Below are 16,867 nucleotides of genomic sequence, written 5' to 3' on the forward strand. Positions count from 1 at the left end.
CAACGTGTCCTAGGCCCAGCCTCCCTTCTGATGCCCCGGAGCAGCCATCCTGCCTTTGTTTCATCTGGAAGGGCAGGGCGATAGAGTTGGTGTCCATCCAGGGCCGCTCAGGCATTGAGGGGCAGACGGACCCAACAGTCCCTTTAGTGGACAACTTTTTCTTAAGCTGGAATATTCTTCCAAAAGGAGTTGGTGGTTTTCAAAAATCTGGGATATATTCAGACCTTTTAGGGACCCAGTTAGGCAGCACGGGTGTGTGAAAACACAACTGTTGGCAGGTACATACTATTCCATGTACACTAACTCATTTAATGGTTCCCATCGTTGGGAATGAACAGTGCTTTCCGTTCCCCTTCTGTCCTACTGCCCTGGGGCTCCTGTTCTTGAGGCCCCAACTCTAAAAGGGTAGGAAGGTCCAACTTAGAGAGGTCCTGACCTGGGCTTTGTAACCTGAGATTTATTTATTTATTTAATTCTCTCTCTCTCTCTCTCTCTCTCTCTCTCTATCACTTTACCAAGGGGGAGGAGGAGAAGCATGTTTGGAAGTGGAGAGAGACTTATGTAACCTGGTCACTGTTGGGCTGGGGTGAGGGTCAGTACCACTGCAGGGTAGAGATTTGGGGGACACCAGGGAGCTAGGGAAGGTGATGGAGGGAGCTTTTGCTGACACGCCCCCGCCCCCATCCTCTGGTACACAGTAGGGGAGGGACGCAGCTGCCATCTTGGTTTTCTTTGCCGAGGAGTTCCTGGCTGGGATGTGCTAGGCAGGGTGGCAGTGGGGGAGGGGGCACGGAGGCGTTTTTTTTCTGGCTGTGGGGGTGGGGTGGGTGGAGGGGAAGCTGGGGAGTAAGAGTGGAAAGGGGCAGGACTGAGGTATCCATGCGCTCATTGTCAGGCCTGGCCACAACCAACATTCCTGCAGAGAGGCTCTGGGTCTCCCTGGCGGAGCTGGTGAGCATGAGAGGCGCTGAGTTCTCACAGGGCTGAGGGCCTTTGGGGACGGAGCCCACAGGGACCTCCAGTCCAGGAACTAGCCATCACCTCGGTGGGTCTTTAGACAAGCCACTCCCCCTCTCTGATGCTGGTCAGGCTAATCTGCTCTCCTCCCCTCCCACCCATCCCTGCATCTGTTGAGAGAGGAAACTGAGCACTGGGATCTCTCAGGCCTAGTTTAGACTTAAAAATTGAGGTCTGGTATGGGAATGCACGCCGTGGGACCAGCCGCAGATGAACTGGCACCAGCACTCTACCTGGCACCGCATGCCCCTTCTGCACTTACTGGATCCTCGCAACGGCCCTATGAGGCATAAATTATTATCGCCACTGTTTAGCCAAATATAGGCTCAGAGACGTTACGTAACTTGCCCAGAGACACCCAGCAAATAAGTAGAGCTCGACTTGAACCCAAGACTGTCAGAGCCGAATGCTGGGCTCCCAGCCCAGTTCACATTGTCTCTGGTCACCAGGACAGTGGAGCCCCAGTCTGGCTGATTAGGGGAAGGAGACTGGGGGAGAATTAATTACACTTGATGTTGTTCTAGCTTTCGCAGCGTGATTAGCAGGGCACAGGGTGCTGGGCTCCTGGCCCCCGGCGGCTGACCTAATTTATGTGTCTGAATGCTTCTGCACCTCACCCAGCCTCTCTCCTCCTCCAGCCTCTCTCTTTAGCTCTCTGTGTGGCTTTGGCAATGACGCTCAAGCTCTCTGGGCATCGGCAGTGTCCTCTGCCTCCTCCAGGAGGAGGCGGTGGCTTCGCTTCTGAAACCGTGGGGACACTAACCTAACTGGCAGTCAACGGCTACTGACCCTGTGTCCTGCTCGCCACTTGCCAGGTCCTGGCCACCCCTCCCAGTGGCTCAAGATGCCTGCTCTCACCATCTTATGTCACGGAGGAGAAACCAAGGGACCGGCCCCTGCACTGCCCTGTCTCTCTAGAAGGTTCTGGTGGGGAAAGAGGTGGAGAGGGTCCCTTGGGACTATGTCGGTGTCTCAGAGCCATGGTCAGTGGCTTCTGTGGACTGAGGTGACATGTCTGACATGAGGCCTCATCTAGCTTGGTCCTGGCCGGGGAGTCTGCGGAGATGGGGCGGCCTGCAGGAGCCCAGTAATCTCCACAGCTGCTGTGGCACTAGGGAGAAGGGCCTGTGAATGGACGGGCTAGGGGAGGCTGCTTACCACAGGGTCAGATTCCTCACATCCCTGGGGAGGGGTCTGGGTATGTCTCTGTGGGCTGAGGCTGTGGGTCAGCTCCAGAAGGTGATGATGAGGGAGGCACATGCACACGTGAGTTTGTGCAGTCTCGAGGTTGGGTCCCTGGGAGGCTGGAGGGGCCTGCTGTGGCATCCACGGGGAGGGCGTGTGTGCTGAAGCCGAGCTTGGAGAGCAGGTGGTGCTGCAAGCACAGGTAGGGGCTGAGTGCTGGGGTGGGTGTCAGGCTGGGCAAATGGTGCTGGTCACGTCCGTAGGAACCCTGGGTCCTGGCTGAACACGGGGTGGCCCTGGAACACTCAGAGAGAAAGGCTCGGGATGAGGGTGGCTCTCATGCCTTGGTGGTAGGCCAGCTTTGCTGTCGGACTCTGTAGACAGAGGATAAGAACCTCTCCCCTCCAACAGGGGGGGACCGTGATGATGATGGCCTGGTCCCCAGGTCCCCAGTGGCAGAAACTGGCTTTTCACCTTCACCAGGCAGCAAACATGTCAAGGGTACTCCCTCTCACGGTGTGTGCTGGACCAGGGCGGGTGGTGGCTTGGGGTGCGAGCCTGAAGGGATGGACTCAAGGTCTGATGTTTGGGCTTGAATGGAGCTGGCAGTACAGCACGTAGGAGCGCCCTGTGGCCTAGGGAGCTCGTCTGCACACACAGCAGCCATATTGGTCATGGAGGTGAGCTGTGACACATATGGCCCCGAGTCTGCTGAGGTTTGTGTGGGGCAGCTGTAGGGGTGAGTCATTTGTTCAGGAGTCCCCTAAGGCATGGGCATGGGTGGGACTGGTGTGTGCTGACATTCACACTACTGGGCATGGGCACTGAGGTCTGTCAATACTGCCCTTAGGCTGTGTCCATTGGGTTGTGTGAAGGAGTGTGTGTACAGGTGTGTGTGTGTACACAAGTGTACGTGTGTACTGGGGTTTATGTGTGCATGTGTGTATAAGGGCGTCTGTTGAAGGGTGTGTGTCCATTGGGGTATATATGTCTGCTGGGGTGTATGTTCGTGTATGTGTTGGGGTGTGTATACACCTGTGTGTGTGTGCCTGTGTGTGTGTGTGTGTGTGTGTGTGTGTGTACTTGAGTGTGTGTCCAAAGGACTGTATACTTGTGTGTGTACTTGGGCATGTGTGTATCATGGGGGCACATTGGGGTGTGTAGTTTGTGCATGCGTATGTTGGGCTGTATCTCCTCTCAGCCGCTTGCTGGGGCATGGGTGTCTGCAGGCTGCTCAGTCACAGGGGCTGTAGGCTGCCTCTGTGGAGAGCAATGGGAAGGGCCAGGCAGAAAGGCCAACAGGGTCCAGGGCACTGGGGCTCTATTCTTTCAGGGGGTGACACGGACAATTGTGCTCATTGTGTGTGAAGTTAGGCAGAGGCAGATGCCGTTCAGGGGTGAGATGCTGTTTTTGCTCCCCTCCTCAGTTTGTGACATTTAAGGCTTTCTCCACTGCTGCTTGAAGGTTGTCACCTCGTCACTTTTTCGGCTGTCCCCCGGGAGCTGAGCTACCAGCAGCCCTAGAGTTCCTGCAGGCCTCCTCCTCCTCAGAAGCACAGGGTGACCTCAGGGTTACCGGGCTATTGGCTGCCCTCCCACTGGAGGCATGTTCAGGAAATCGCTGAGATTGCCTCTCCCCGGCAGCCCCTGATGAGTGTGAGGCTAAATTGAGATGTGAGAATTTTTCCCCTCCCCAGCATTCTCACCTCCCCTTCTCCCCAGCCCTGCCTGCTATGGCCTTCCCCCTCTCCATCCCTGCTGTCCTCTGATCCTTCACCATCTCCCTCTCCCACACTCTCCAGCTCTGTGGGGAGCAGCTCCTGGTCCTTAGCATGGAGAATGTGGTTGTCACGGCAACCGTTGTCATGTCAATGGCTACTGAGCCAGGATGAATAGTATCTAGGTGAGTGCTACCTGAGTGGCTGGCTGATGGGTTCATGAGAGGCTATATGCTCCTTTCTAAGCTCAGAGCTGCACAGAACACCCCACCCCAACTTCTCTCGCATGCCCCCAAAGGCATGCCAGTATACTGCCTTCGATGCTGATTGGAGGTGAGTGTGTGTTGGTGCGTGTCTGTGTCTCTGGCTGTGTCACCTGCAGGGTCTCTGTGGCTTTAAAGCTGTCTCTAGATTCATGCAAGCCCTTTTTGGCCACTGAGGAACCTTGAGGAGTCCCCCATTTTGGCTCCTGTGTTAACCCTTATTTTGGGGTCTGTGGAATGACAGATCTCTTAGAATCTTCCTTTCTAAGCCTGCCTCAAAGGAAAGAAAGAGATCCCTGCTTAGTGCTGTGTGACATTAGGTTACTGGCTGGACAATGAGAGGGACAGATGTCCAACGCCCCCAAGGGACTCTAGCTGGTAAATGTGTGTGGCTCCCGAAGCCCAGAACCTGGGGAGTGTGGGCTGGGCAGAGCTGGGAGCTGGTGGGTGGTGATGGGCTTGCTCTGGGCTCCTAGGATGTCTACAAAGGAGGAAGACCCAGTGATTAGTCACGGGGGCAATTACACTAATTGTTTCATCCCGTGACTCACGGGTAGAAAGTAAATACTGATTAATTCATTATTCCAGACGTGTGTGTGTGTGTGTGTGTGTGTGTGTGCGCGCGCGCGCGCTCTCGCATGCATGCGTGTTTTGTATGAGGAGTACCTCCTGGCTCCCTGCCCTGGCTGGCTTGGCTGGGGCTCTAGAGCAGGTGCTGGGGGCTGGGGGCAGGAAGCCAGGACTAAGAGTCTCTCTTTGGCTCTGCATGAACTCTAGCAGGGCCCGTGAGTGGCAGGGGTGTGAGAGGCCGAGTGTAAATCTAGTCCTGTGCCAGTCTACTGACTAGTGACTCCCCTGCTCACACTTCTTCCATCGTTCCCCACTGCCAGCCGGAGCCGATGCCCAGGCACTACCTGATCGGTGGAATCAGCTTTCATTCTCATGTGCAACTGCTCTGGAAAAGAACTTATTTCCAAGAGAAATCCAGCCCCTGGGCACTGGGTCCTCCGTGACCAGCCTGGTGGTTTTGCATCCCACCTCTAGCCATCCGCAGGAGATAAACATGTCTCCTAACTTCAGATCTGTCATCCTTAGCCTCCTCAGTGCCAGGAACCTTGCTAGACGAGGCTGGCCCTCTTCACAGAGCACCTCGTTCCTAGATGGTGAACGGGAACAGCCCCCAAACAGCAAAACTGCTCATAAGCATCAGGAGCGTGGGATGCCCTTCAAAAGAAGGAGGTGGGCATTGGATGGGTGAGGTAGGCAGAGTGACCAGCACGACTGAGACGGGGGACCAGGGGCTGTGGAGGGTGCCAGCACACCTGCAGGGCAGGCTGGGCCAGCCCTAGGGAGGCGGCGGCATTGACCAGCCCCGGGAGGTATTCAGTTTCCCTCACCTATGGTGCCTTTCTTTCTGGATTTCAGCTGTAAGATGTAACTGGCCTGGACCTGAAACCCTAACCCCGGGAGCTTCCCCGCAAAGCTCCGAGGGTGGGGATCGCAAGAAGTGTACACAGCGCATCCAGGCCACTTACATCTACATTCAGTGCTAGTTCCAGCTGAGGGCTTATAAATTAGAGCCGGTGCCCCCAGCTCGAGGCTTCCCACGTTCTGACTCTGAAGGGTTCCTAGGCCTGGGGACCCCTGGAAGTGGAAGTCTGCTGGAGCCCGTGCTGATCCTGGGCCTTCAGATCCTGTGGGGTAGGCCAGGCGGGAGCTTACATTGCGTTAGGGGAAGCATCAGGGCTGGCTCAGCACGGACAGTGCTCTTCTGCTTTCCCTGCCTGCTCTAGCGCATCTCTCCTGGGCCCTCGGCCTCCCCAGCACCCACGTCTGTCTTATAGAACTACCTTCCTGCCTTTGGCGGTTTGCAGTGACATTGGGATCCCAAACCTCATTTCACTGCCAGCTCCCTGGGCAGTGGACCTCGGTTTTCTCACCTGTGAGTTGGGCTGGTCCCTGCTACCTGAAATCACCCATCTTGAGGATGTCCGTGGGGTGGGTGCTGTTCACACAGAGGTGACTGACAGTGGGCCTGCGTTGAGTCTGCGTGTGCCTATGAGGAAGCTAACCTGCCGTGTTTGCAAGCAACCTGACTTGGTTCCAGACTCCTCACTGTGTGCTCTGAGCCCTGCTGGAATGTAGGGGTTCCCATCGCTACGGGGGTGGAGGTGGGGGGAGGAGTGGTCCCTAGTGGCAACCTGAAGGTAAGGGAGAGAGCACTGCTACCATGGCCTTTGGTAGGCGGGGAAGTGGCCACCTGCCTATGCCCAGCTCTCTGTAGCACAGATGGGTCACTCTGCCGTGAACGCGCCTGCTGTCTCTTGGGCCTGTATAGGCTTGTTTGCCCTGGGTGCCTAGCCCTGCGTGTGTCTGCACCCTCCTAGGCTCAACGCTGGCGCAGTGAGAACTTCGAGAGGCCGGTGGACCTTGAGGGTTCGGGAGATGACGACTCATTTCCTGACGATGAACTGGATTACCTCTACTCCGGGTCGGGCTCTGGCTGTAAGTAATCCCTAAGTCTCCCTGCCTGCCTCTCGTGTCTCGCACCAGCCCAGGAGCTTTTAAGGTCACTTGTGTGAGTCCTGTCACTGAATGGAGATCGAGACCCTAAGAAGGAGGAGGGCAGAGCTTCCTTCCGGCAGGGAGTAGACTAGGGAGGCCTCCGGAGCCCAGGACTCTTGTCCCTGGGCCTGTGTGTGCAGCCTGGGCCTGCCGTGGCCGGTTGAAGAAACATAGCTACTCAGTGACTCAGTGTTCCCAGCTCGGCACCAATTAGGTGTGTGGACCATGGGAAATCCTCAGCAGGGATGGCCTCTGGAGCAGGCCCCTTGGGTCCATCAGCAGAGGCCAAGCTCAGGGTGAGGGTAGGGCCACAGAGAGCTTCAGGGGTCTGGGATTGGGTTACTGGGTCTGTCTTGAGGGTGATGGTAGATCCAAGAGCTCTGTCCCCAGCCTTGTGTCCAGGAAGCTGAGTGACTTCTGACCCCTAGCAGCCCCCGTGTTCCTATCGGCTGAGAAACTGACCTTCCTCTCCTAGGCCCTGAGAGGTGGGGACAGGAAGTCAGTGCGGCCTTGGAATCGGTCACTGAGAGAGCGTGCTGAGATGGGTCCAGCCAGGGGATGGGTCTATGACCAGACTGTCCCAGGCTCATACGCCTCAGCTGCTCCAGCTGTGTCTAGTCTCCCTCCAGGGTCTGCTTAAGGGCTTCACTAACCTGGTGCCATCCTCTAAAGTGTCACTTCCCGGCTCACATTCTGCCGACTCAAGCCCTCAATGAGCCAGGCTTCCCGTAGCCTCTCACATCTCCTCATTCCCCCATCTCTTCCCTACACGTTCCTTCTCTCCCTGAGTCACCTATGTGGCCTGGGAAGTCCTCTGCAAGAAGGCCTCACCCCTCTGGTGCTCTGCTCATGTCTGGGAGGTGGGTTGACTCGGGGTCACCACCCACCACCTTGAGTCTGTGCAGGACATGTCCTTGGGTCTGGCCCTTCCCAAGAGGCCAGACCTCGCTCTCCTGTAGCCCTGAGTGGATTCCAGACAGAGGCTTCAGTCACCAGGTGCTAGGACTCAGGAAGGATGGGATGTCAGAGGCAGGGCAGACTGCCTGGGAGCAATGGCCCCCTCAAGGATTTTGGCTAGGCACGGGCTAGCTCACCTGGCCAAACCTCCTCCTTTCTCTCTTGTTTTCCTGGGGAAATTGGTTGGAGAGGTGGGGTGGGCTGCTGGGAAGGCAGTGCCTGCTGGGGGATCTGGCGGGGAGGAGCAGCCACTCCCCAGGGCTCTCGCTCTCCCCGCCCCTACAGACTTCGAGCAGGAGTCCGGCCTTGAGACTGCCTTGCAGTTCGTCCCCGACATGGCACTGGCTGCGCCCACGGCACCTGCCGTGGTGCCCACAACCGCTGTCCAGCCCGTGGATACCCCATTTGAGGAGCTCCTTTCTGAGCACCCAAGCCCCGAACCAGTTACCAGTCCCCCGCTGGTGACAGAGGTGACAGAAATCCTGGAAGAGCCCAGCCAGAGGGCCGCCACCACATCCACCACCACACCTACCACTGCCGCCACCACCGCAGGGGCCCCTACTATGGCCACAGCACCTGCCACAGCAGCCACCACGGTCCCTAGCACTCCTGCAGCACCTCCTGCCATGGCCACCACTGCTGACGTAAGGGCCACCGGCATCCAGGGCCTGCTGCCTCTCCCCATGACCACGGCTGCTACAGCCCAGGCCACTACCCCAGCAGCACCCTCACCGCCCACTACTGTGGCTACCTTGGACACGGAGGCCCCGACGCCTAGGCTGGTCAACACAGCTACCTCGCGGCCACGAGCCCTTCCTCGGCCAGTCACCACCCAGGAGCCTGACGTCACTGAGAGGAGTACCCTGCCATTGGGGACCACTGCTCCTGGACCCACGGAGGTGGCTCAGGTGAGGAAAATGGGAGAGGGTGCTAGTTAATACAGAGTGGATCGAGGTGGGTTGGGCAGGGACCAAAAGGTGCCAGGAGATGAGCCAGGCAAGGGGGAGCCTTGGTGAGCTTGCTGGGTGAGAGCCTCTGGTTGGGATAGGGGGAGGTCAGAGAGCCAGGGCGCCTGGGTTGTGGTTGCTGTTGAGCCAAGACACCAATTAGGTGGATTTGGGAAATGATGGGTGAGCCTGGCTGAGAGGTCATGTCAAGAGCGACAGTAAAAGATTGTTAACCAGCTGGGCATGGTGGTACACTCTTTTAATCCCAGCACTCTTGAGGCAGACGCAGGCGGATCTCTGTGAGTTCAAGGATAGCTTGGTCTACAGAGTGAGTTCCCAGGACAGCCAGAGCTAGACCCTATCTCCAAAGCAAAACAAAACAACAAAAATGAAACAAAGAAAAGGAAAGAATAGAAGAGGTTGTCCCTGGGTGGTGGGGGCATATGCCTTTAATCCAAGCTCTTGGGAGACAGAAGCAGCAGGTCTTCAAATCTGAGTCCAGACTGGTCTACTGAGAGAGTTTTTGAACAGTCAGGGTTACACAGAGAAACCCCGTTTTGAAAAACAAAACAAAGAAACAAACAAACGAGGTTGTCAGCCTGGATTTAAGCCTTCTGTCATCTTTTTTTTCTTTTTAGTCTTAAGACTTTAGCTGGTGGTTGGTCCTTTCCGTGCCTTCACTTCTTTATCTGTGAGGGAAGACCAGAGAAGGCACACACCCCCGTAATCCTAGCCCTGGGGAAGCTGAGGCAGGAGAAATTGCTGCAAGTTCAGGTCAGCCTGCTACACAGTAAAACCGTTTCGGAGGGACGGACAGAGACAGAGAGACAGGGAAAGAGGCCTGTCATTGTCTGCAAACGGTGCTTCCTGACTGTTTCCAGTACTTAGAATTCTGGCACAGTAAACACACCTGGCTGCTCAGCTCTCGTCACTGTCGTTTTCGCCATGGTTGTCATGTCATCATCACGGCCTGAGGGTGACTATGTGGGTGCTATGGCGAGTGCAAGGCACTCTGCCTGAGTACTTTTGCCACTCCCATATTCTCCCATCATCCTGATGTGATCACTTCTTTTTACAGGTGAGGTGGAGGGAGCCATTTTTCTAGGTTCCTCGGGTAGTAGGTGAATCAGGTTTCAAATTCTGGTGGGGGGGAAGGGGGATCCTGAAGATGGGGGCTCCTGAAGCTGAGGGGTCCTGGGGCTGGCCAGTCTCCAGGGCCAGGCTTAGGCTGGGAAGGCCAGGGGACTGAAGGGAAGAGCATGATGGGGGTCATGGGGAAGAGAGAGAGACCAGAAAACTGCCACCTGTCCTATGCTTGTGCTCCATGAGTGTGCTTAGGAAAGCCGGTGTGGTGGTGCACACCCGTGATTCCAGCACCAGGAGGAGGCAAGAGGATCAGAAGTTTAAAGCTGTCCTTCCCTAGGTTGTCAGTTCTAGGTCAGCTTGAGCTACGTGAGCCCCTGTCTGGGAAAATAGTGTGTGTGTACCAGGCTGGAAAGGGACATGGTGACGCCAGAGAGCCACAAAACGCCCTGCCATCCACCTGGCAGGGCCCCTGGGGCCGTGGAGTTGCCCTTTAAACCCTGCAATCGCTTTTAGGCCTCAGACAGTTCCATAGGACACAGGTTCAAGGATTTCCCTCAGAAGGGGGGCTCACAGGAAGGGGGAACAATAGCGAGGCGTGGAGCCCAGAATCAGAAGCAGGTGTAGCCCTGCCTCTGTGGGGCCTGTCCTTGACAGACTCAGTTCCACCCCCACCACAGCCTCATGAAGCAGCTGTGTTTCTTGCCCTCATCCCTCCCACAGCAGCTCCCACAGCAGCTTCGGCCCCTCAGCCCCCAGCTGCTCTCTCTGTGCAGTGAGGAGCTGTGCGGGGCTCGTCACCAGGTCGGTTTGGGATTACCAGCTCCTATAGCACAAGTTTGCTCACGGACGGGCTTCCAGGTGAAGGGCCTTACTTATGTGTGAGGACAGAGCCACGCCTAGCAGTCCCTCCAGACGACTCCCTCTCCTGGGCAGGAATCGACCAAAGATTGTTCTGAGGCAGCTGGAGAGGAAGTCATGGGGACAGGATGGGGACAGGATGTGGCCAGGATGAGAACAGCAAATATCAGGTCCTGTAATTGGAAGCACAGATTCTGGAATCAGACCGGTCTAGATTTCGGTTTACTTCCGCCGTGGGTTAGCTGAGTGTTCTCGAGGAAGCCACACAGCTCTCTAGGCTTGCTTACCACTAACCCTTTCTCCGTGGGGAACAGTGCTGTGGGTGCACTGGGGACTAAGCAGGGCCAGGGCTGGTCCGACCTGGTGGAGGCGCCGTGGAGGCTGTGTATACGGAGTACTCCGTCTTAACCCCAGCTCATCCTACCCTTCCTGCAGACCCCGACTCCAGAGTCCCTTCTGACCACGGTGGTCCGGGATGAGCCAGAGGTGCCAGTGAGTGGGGGCCCCAGCGGGGACTTTGAGCTGCAGGAAGAGACCACACAGCCTGACACAGCCAATGAAGTGGTGGCTGTGGGAGGAGCCGCGGCCAAGCCCTCACCTCCACTGGGGACACTGCCCAAGGGTGCCCGCCCAGGCCCTGGGCTCCATGACAATGCCATCGACTCGGGCAGCTCGGCCGCTCAGCTCCCTCAGAAGAGCATACTTGAACGGAAGGAGGTGCTTGTAGGTGAGGCCAGGCTCCAGGGCGTGACGTGGGCATGGCATGGGAGATCAGGGGCTTTACCCCCTGAACATATCCTTCCATTCCTCTCTCCATCTGCCTCTCCATTCCCCTGTGGAATCTGTTTCTCTCTCTCTCTAGAGCTTTCTTTCTACCCTCTGACCTCTCCTTAGCCTCTGACTTTAGACCCCTGCTTCTTGGGGTCACCCCAACTGACGCTGTTGGGACCTTCCTAGGTGCTGATTACTGACCTGTCTATTGGCTTGACTTTTGACCCAACCTTGACCCAAGGTCCTCAAAGGCTTACCCTGCTTGGCTCAAATTGACTTTTTATTAGGGTTCCCAACTCCTCGTGGAGACGGTGGTGGGTGGTGTGGCAGTTCTGGCAGCGTGGGGGAGGGGACTTCCTTTCCTAATAAGGCAGTGGAGCCTCTGGTTGTGGATGGTGTTTGACCCTGACAAGGACCAGGACACCTGCCTCCATCCCAGGGATGGTTTGACCAGCCTGTGTTGAGCCATCGGGAAGGCGTTGGAAATAGGTGTCGCCAGTACTGTCCTCACCTTCACTGTGTCTCTGACACACCGGGTCCATGATCCCTCGTCTGCTCACTCCCACTCCCTCACAGCTGCCCCTGGGCCTTGACCTCTGTCTCTTTCTCCACAGCCGTGATTGTGGGTGGGGTGGTGGGCGCCCTCTTCGCTGCCTTCCTGGTCACGCTGCTCATCTACCGCATGAAGAAGAAAGACGAGGGCAGCTACACCTTGGAGGAGCCCAAGCAGGCGAGCGTCACGTACCAGAAACCTGACAAACAGGAGGAGTTCTACGCTTAGCAGAGCCTTCATGCCTCCAGCAGCCTCGACGCCGCCGCCTTGCCCGGTCCCTGCCACAACAGCCCAGGCCTGGGCCTGGGGAGGAGCCTGACCCTGCTTCCTTCTGCTCAGGCTGCCAGAATAACAGATAGTCCTAAGGAGCAGGGGCGCCGCCATCTGTCCCAGACTGTGCTCTTAAGAGCCCTTCTCTAGTCTCACTCCCTCCAGCCTGGGGCTTCAGGATCTTGTGTCCCATGGACAAGAGGAAGGAAGCCCCGGGTTGCTGGTAGAAATAGGGGCCAGGGCAGGACTGAGATGGCCCACAGTGCCTGCTGATGTCCTCTTCTTGCTACAGAGGCCATCACGCTGGCTTCCAGGACCAACACGTGGCACATCTAGCCCCCACCCACTTCCATATCATCCAGATGTGGCAGCCTCGAGCTGCTGTCCCAAGGCCTCTCTCAGCAGGAGGGTGTCCTCTGTCACCAGCCTGAGCTTGCTATGGGGTCACCGTTCTCTCTCCCCCGCCCAATGCACATGTCCCCAGGCTGCACCGCTTTCTGCATTGCCTCCCAGGGAAAGGGCTTCCTCAGTGCACAGGGCAGCCAGCCAGCGGTGAGGGAGGCGACCCTAGTGTCCCTCCCGAGAGGGGATGCCGCATTGCCTCTGTCAGCCACTGCTATAATCCTGTAATGCTGTTCACGCAGGAGACAAAAACATACTCAGTCCCTATTACCCAGCCAGTGAGATGTCACACACACACACACACACACACACACACACACACACACACACACACACCCCTCCTTCACATAGTGCTCAGACGCCCTGATGCTTCCGCCATGCAGGCCACTGTCATCATCGCCAATGGTGGCCGTGCCACCTTCCTCCCACTTTATTTCTTTACACACATACTTTGGTCCTGCGCCTGGCTCCTCGAACCATCTGGGTCACTGAGGAAGGCAGGACAGAGTTGTAGGCATCAGCCCATATTGGGTCCCCCAGAGTCACCCTGTTCCACTTGGTCCCCGCCATGACACCTACACCAGCCGCATAGATGATAATCCCAGCTGATGTCAGACACAATCCCACACAGATGCAGTCTCTCCTTCCCCACAGTGGTTCACAGAGAGGAGGTTTGGGGCTAGCCTCTGCCAGCCAAGTCTGAAGGAAGAAGGGTTGATGCCCCAAGCTAGGCTGAAGGTCGGGGAGGGAGTTAAAGTCTCCCAGGACCAATGAGCTGTGTGGGTTGTCCCTGGTCTCCATGTATCTCCTTTCTGCTCTGAGCCAGGAGTTGTGTCTGCCTCCCAGGACACAGTCTCCAAAGTGCCTGTGAGGGCGGGCCTCCGCCCAGGCCCTCTGTGTCCCCTGCCCTGGCCTGGCGAGGCCAACCTCAAGCCTACCCACCCCGGGGTCCCCTCTGTGGACACAACTGACCAGGCAGCTTGGCAGTTCTGGCTACAATCGGATGGACCCACAGACCAGCGGCCTCATCCCAATGCCGTAAGGCCCTGAGAGCAGTTAATGGGGACAGGCGTGCCACAGGCCTCAAGTCTACCTTCCTGTCTTTGTTACCCTTGGGAGTGGGAACTATTTCACAACTATTTTAAATGTGGGATCACCATTCTCTTTTTGGGAAAGGGGTGTGTGCCACCGGAGCTTTCAGCACCAAAGGGACACAGCATAGGTTGCGACTGGCCGGCACCCCACCCCATCTCTCACACATGCTCCAGGTCCAGTCAGGTGGACCGGCCTGGTTTTTTTCTGTTTCATTTTAAAGATTCCCTAACAGCAGACTTGGGAAGAATGAGGACCCGCACACATCTGGGCAACGGAGGCAGGATCTAGGCAATTGGCACAGCTTGTCTTTCTAAGGTGGGAGGGGTACCACTATCAGGCTCTGTTTTGTCTTCCAGACCCCATGACTCCCTTGGTAGGGTTTAGAGTTTTGTAAGGAAGCCAGTGGGCCCAGACTTTGAGGTGGGGAAGGAAGGAGAGGAGTCCTAAGGCTCAGGAGACCTGGAGGAGGGAGCTTGGCCGGGGTCTTCCCTGAAGTGGGTGAGCTGGTTAGGGAGGAGGTGGGAGGAGGTGAGAGCCTGTGTGCCTGCCCTCCCCCTCTCCTCTGGTGGGCTGCTATCTTGGGGACTGGAGCTTTGGTGAGGAGGCTTGGGAGCTGGGGGAGGCAGCCTCCAAGTGCTCAGTCCAATGAGGACGGACACCAGAGACCAGGGCAGGAGCCCCCAGCTTCTGTTGCTGGGCTAGAATCTACTTCTCCCATCTCAGGGTGGCTCTGACCTTGGGGCTGTGGGTTTGGCCCCCTGGTACCAGCACTCCTTTTCTGGGTCCTCAGCAATTGAGAGGAGAGGCCATGGGCCATATGTATGGGACTCAGGCCCCGAGGCCAAGGTCTAGGCTTTATGCTCATGGAGTTTGACCTGAAGGTTAACGGCATGGGCAGTCCAGGAACACTGGGCCAGCCTGATGAGGCCAGGACGATTTAAAAGAGCTCAGTTCCAAGGGTGAACTGAACTTTTCCTAGTGCAATGTGGGTGCAGGGTCCCTTACCCTGCCCCAGAAACAGTGCGGTACGTGCAGAGCCTGCCCAAACAGTCCAGAGACACCTCAGTGCTCCCGGGACGGCGTTCTGAAGGCCGGCATGCCTGGAAAGCACAGTGCATTCTGAATGAAAGGAGTTGATGTGTCTTAGAACTCTTCAGGCCCTGGTTTCTCAAGAGAAGTAAGACATGCTGGGGCTAGAGAGCTTCAGAGTTAGACTTTATCTCTCTTGGGGGGCCAGACTAGGGACTGTATGTGCAAGGTTGATCCCCTTCGATTGCCAGAGGAGGCATGTGGGTGACAGCCGGGACTGGCTGAGCAGGGCCTGCAAACAAGAGCTTAGGATGCTGGGGCCAGACCCCCTGGGCTTGGCTTAGTTATCCACCAGGCCTCCAGGCTGGTGCTCACACCACACAGAGCAGAGCCAACGTTGCTTTCAGGGCAGGGGTGGCTGCCTGGGCTCTCCTGGCTTTTCCTTGGGATGTGCCGCCCCAGTCTTGGTGTCTGTAAATAGAAGCCCACACTGTACAGATCCACAGAGAGGCCCAACCTGGGCCCTGGAGTCACCATCTGAGGGGCTGATGGCCTGGCTTCCCCCAGGTGTCCTCTGGGTCCTTGGGTGTGCCTGGCCCCGGCTTGGTGAATGCATGTAAATACTTTTCGTAGAACAGTGTGGCTCCAGAGAGCCCCCTGAGACAGTGTCCCCCAAAACTGGTTCATCCTCTCTCCTGTACAGAGCCCTCCCCGCCCCTGGTCCACCAGGAATGGGGGCTTTCTCCCCTCCCCAGGCTCTTCCTACCCTTTCTTTCCCTATAACCTGTTTATTAATCCTCCCTGTCCTGAGTTCATGGCCAAAAACTTAAATATGAAATGGAGGAAAGACAGTCGGCTAAAGATACCAAGGCCTGGTCCACCCCACCATGGGTGCTTGCTCACCCCTGCCTTGGGAAGGACACGGCTTGCTTTGTTTTGTTTTCTGTTTGTTTTGTTTTCTTTCTTTCTTTCTTTCTGTTTGTTTGTTTGTTTTTAACATTTCCCTGTGCTGTGCCCATTTATAAGAGGAAATAAAATTAAGCTGAAAAGATGCTGTGTGGTGGACTGCATGTGAGATGGGTGAGGGAGTGCTCGGGAGGGGCAGCCCACGCTTACCTTGTACCTCAGCCACTGCCCCCTTGGGGAGATGGAGAATGACCTAGGGGCAATGGATTAGCATCCTGATGGGATCCTTGAGGTAAAGGTGGTGGTTGGATGAATGCAGGTGAATGGGGGTTGCGGGTCCGTCTCCTGGGGGAGACTCCAGCCTCAGGCTGTAAGGAGAATCTTGGCGTTTAGGATGTGGTAGCTGGAGCCATGCACGAGGGGAGACTGTGCCCATGGGGTCTGATTTGCTCATTCTTTTTTTTTGTTGTTGTTGTTGTTGCTTGTTTTTGTTTTTTGTTTTTGGAGTTGGGGTCTCTCTGTGTAGCCCTGGCTGTCCTGGAACTTGTTATCTGTAGACCAGGCTGTCCTTGAACTCACAGAGCTCCACCTGCCTCTGCCTCCCAAGTGCTGGGATTAAAGGCATGGGCTGCCGCCACCCGGCTGGCTGATGGGCCCATTCTTGTGTTCAGGTGGTGGCATTTCCCACTCTCAGGCTCTGGGCAAAGCCTTGGGCACTTTGAGCCTGTGTCCCTAGCCACAGTGTGGAATGATCATGTGCTCCCTGTGGAGCAGGGGGAAAGGCTCTGTGAGGAACAGCTCAGCTAACCTGCTCGTAGTATTTTGGTAGGGACAGAGGGACCCTGGAGACCTCATGTTTCTGTGGCCTGGCTCACTAGGTACAGGGTGAGGCAAGGCCCCTTCTAGCCTCTGCTGGGCACAAGAGTCAGGGAGCTCGGTGCCTGCAGCACCTGGCCCACTGCCTGTTCCCAGGCTCTCCCCACTTTTTTTTTAATGATTTTTTTCTTCCTTCCTTCCTTCCTTCCTTCCTTCCTTCCTTCCTTCCTTCCTTCCTTCCTTCCTTCCTTCCTTCCCTTCTTTCTTTCTTTCTTTTTTTTTTTTTTTTAAAGATTTTATTTATTTTAAATGCTCTGTGTGCATGCACATCTGTAGACCAGAAGAGAGTAGTAGAGGGTAGATGGTTGTGAGCCACCATGTGGTTGCTGGGAATTGAACTCAGGCCCTCTGGAAGAGCAGAGAGAGCTC

The 16,867-nt window shown here is 56.4% G+C and overlaps 1 protein-coding gene across 1 annotated transcript; it reads left to right on the top strand.

Moving 5' to 3' along the window:
- The first annotated feature begins 2,876 nt into the window (after positions 1–2,876).
- Positions 2,877–15,768, top strand: Sdc3 (syndecan 3). Its single transcript, XM_055610983.1, has 5 exons — positions 2,877–2,882; positions 6,571–6,688; positions 7,991–8,613; positions 11,032–11,323; positions 11,982–15,768. Exons 1-5 carry the CDS (start codon positions 2,877–2,879, stop codon positions 12,146–12,148), a joined length of 1,206 nt encoding a protein of 401 aa, XP_055466958.1. The 3' UTR covers positions 12,149–15,768.
- Positions 15,769–16,867: the final 1,099 nt, after the last annotated feature.

Source organism: Psammomys obesus, unplaced genomic scaffold (genome assembly GCF_907164565.1).
Source record: "Psammomys obesus unplaced genomic scaffold, mPsaObe1.curated_primary_1811, whole genome shotgun sequence".
NCBI classification, from domain to species: domain Eukaryota; kingdom Metazoa; phylum Chordata; class Mammalia; order Rodentia; family Muridae; genus Psammomys; species Psammomys obesus.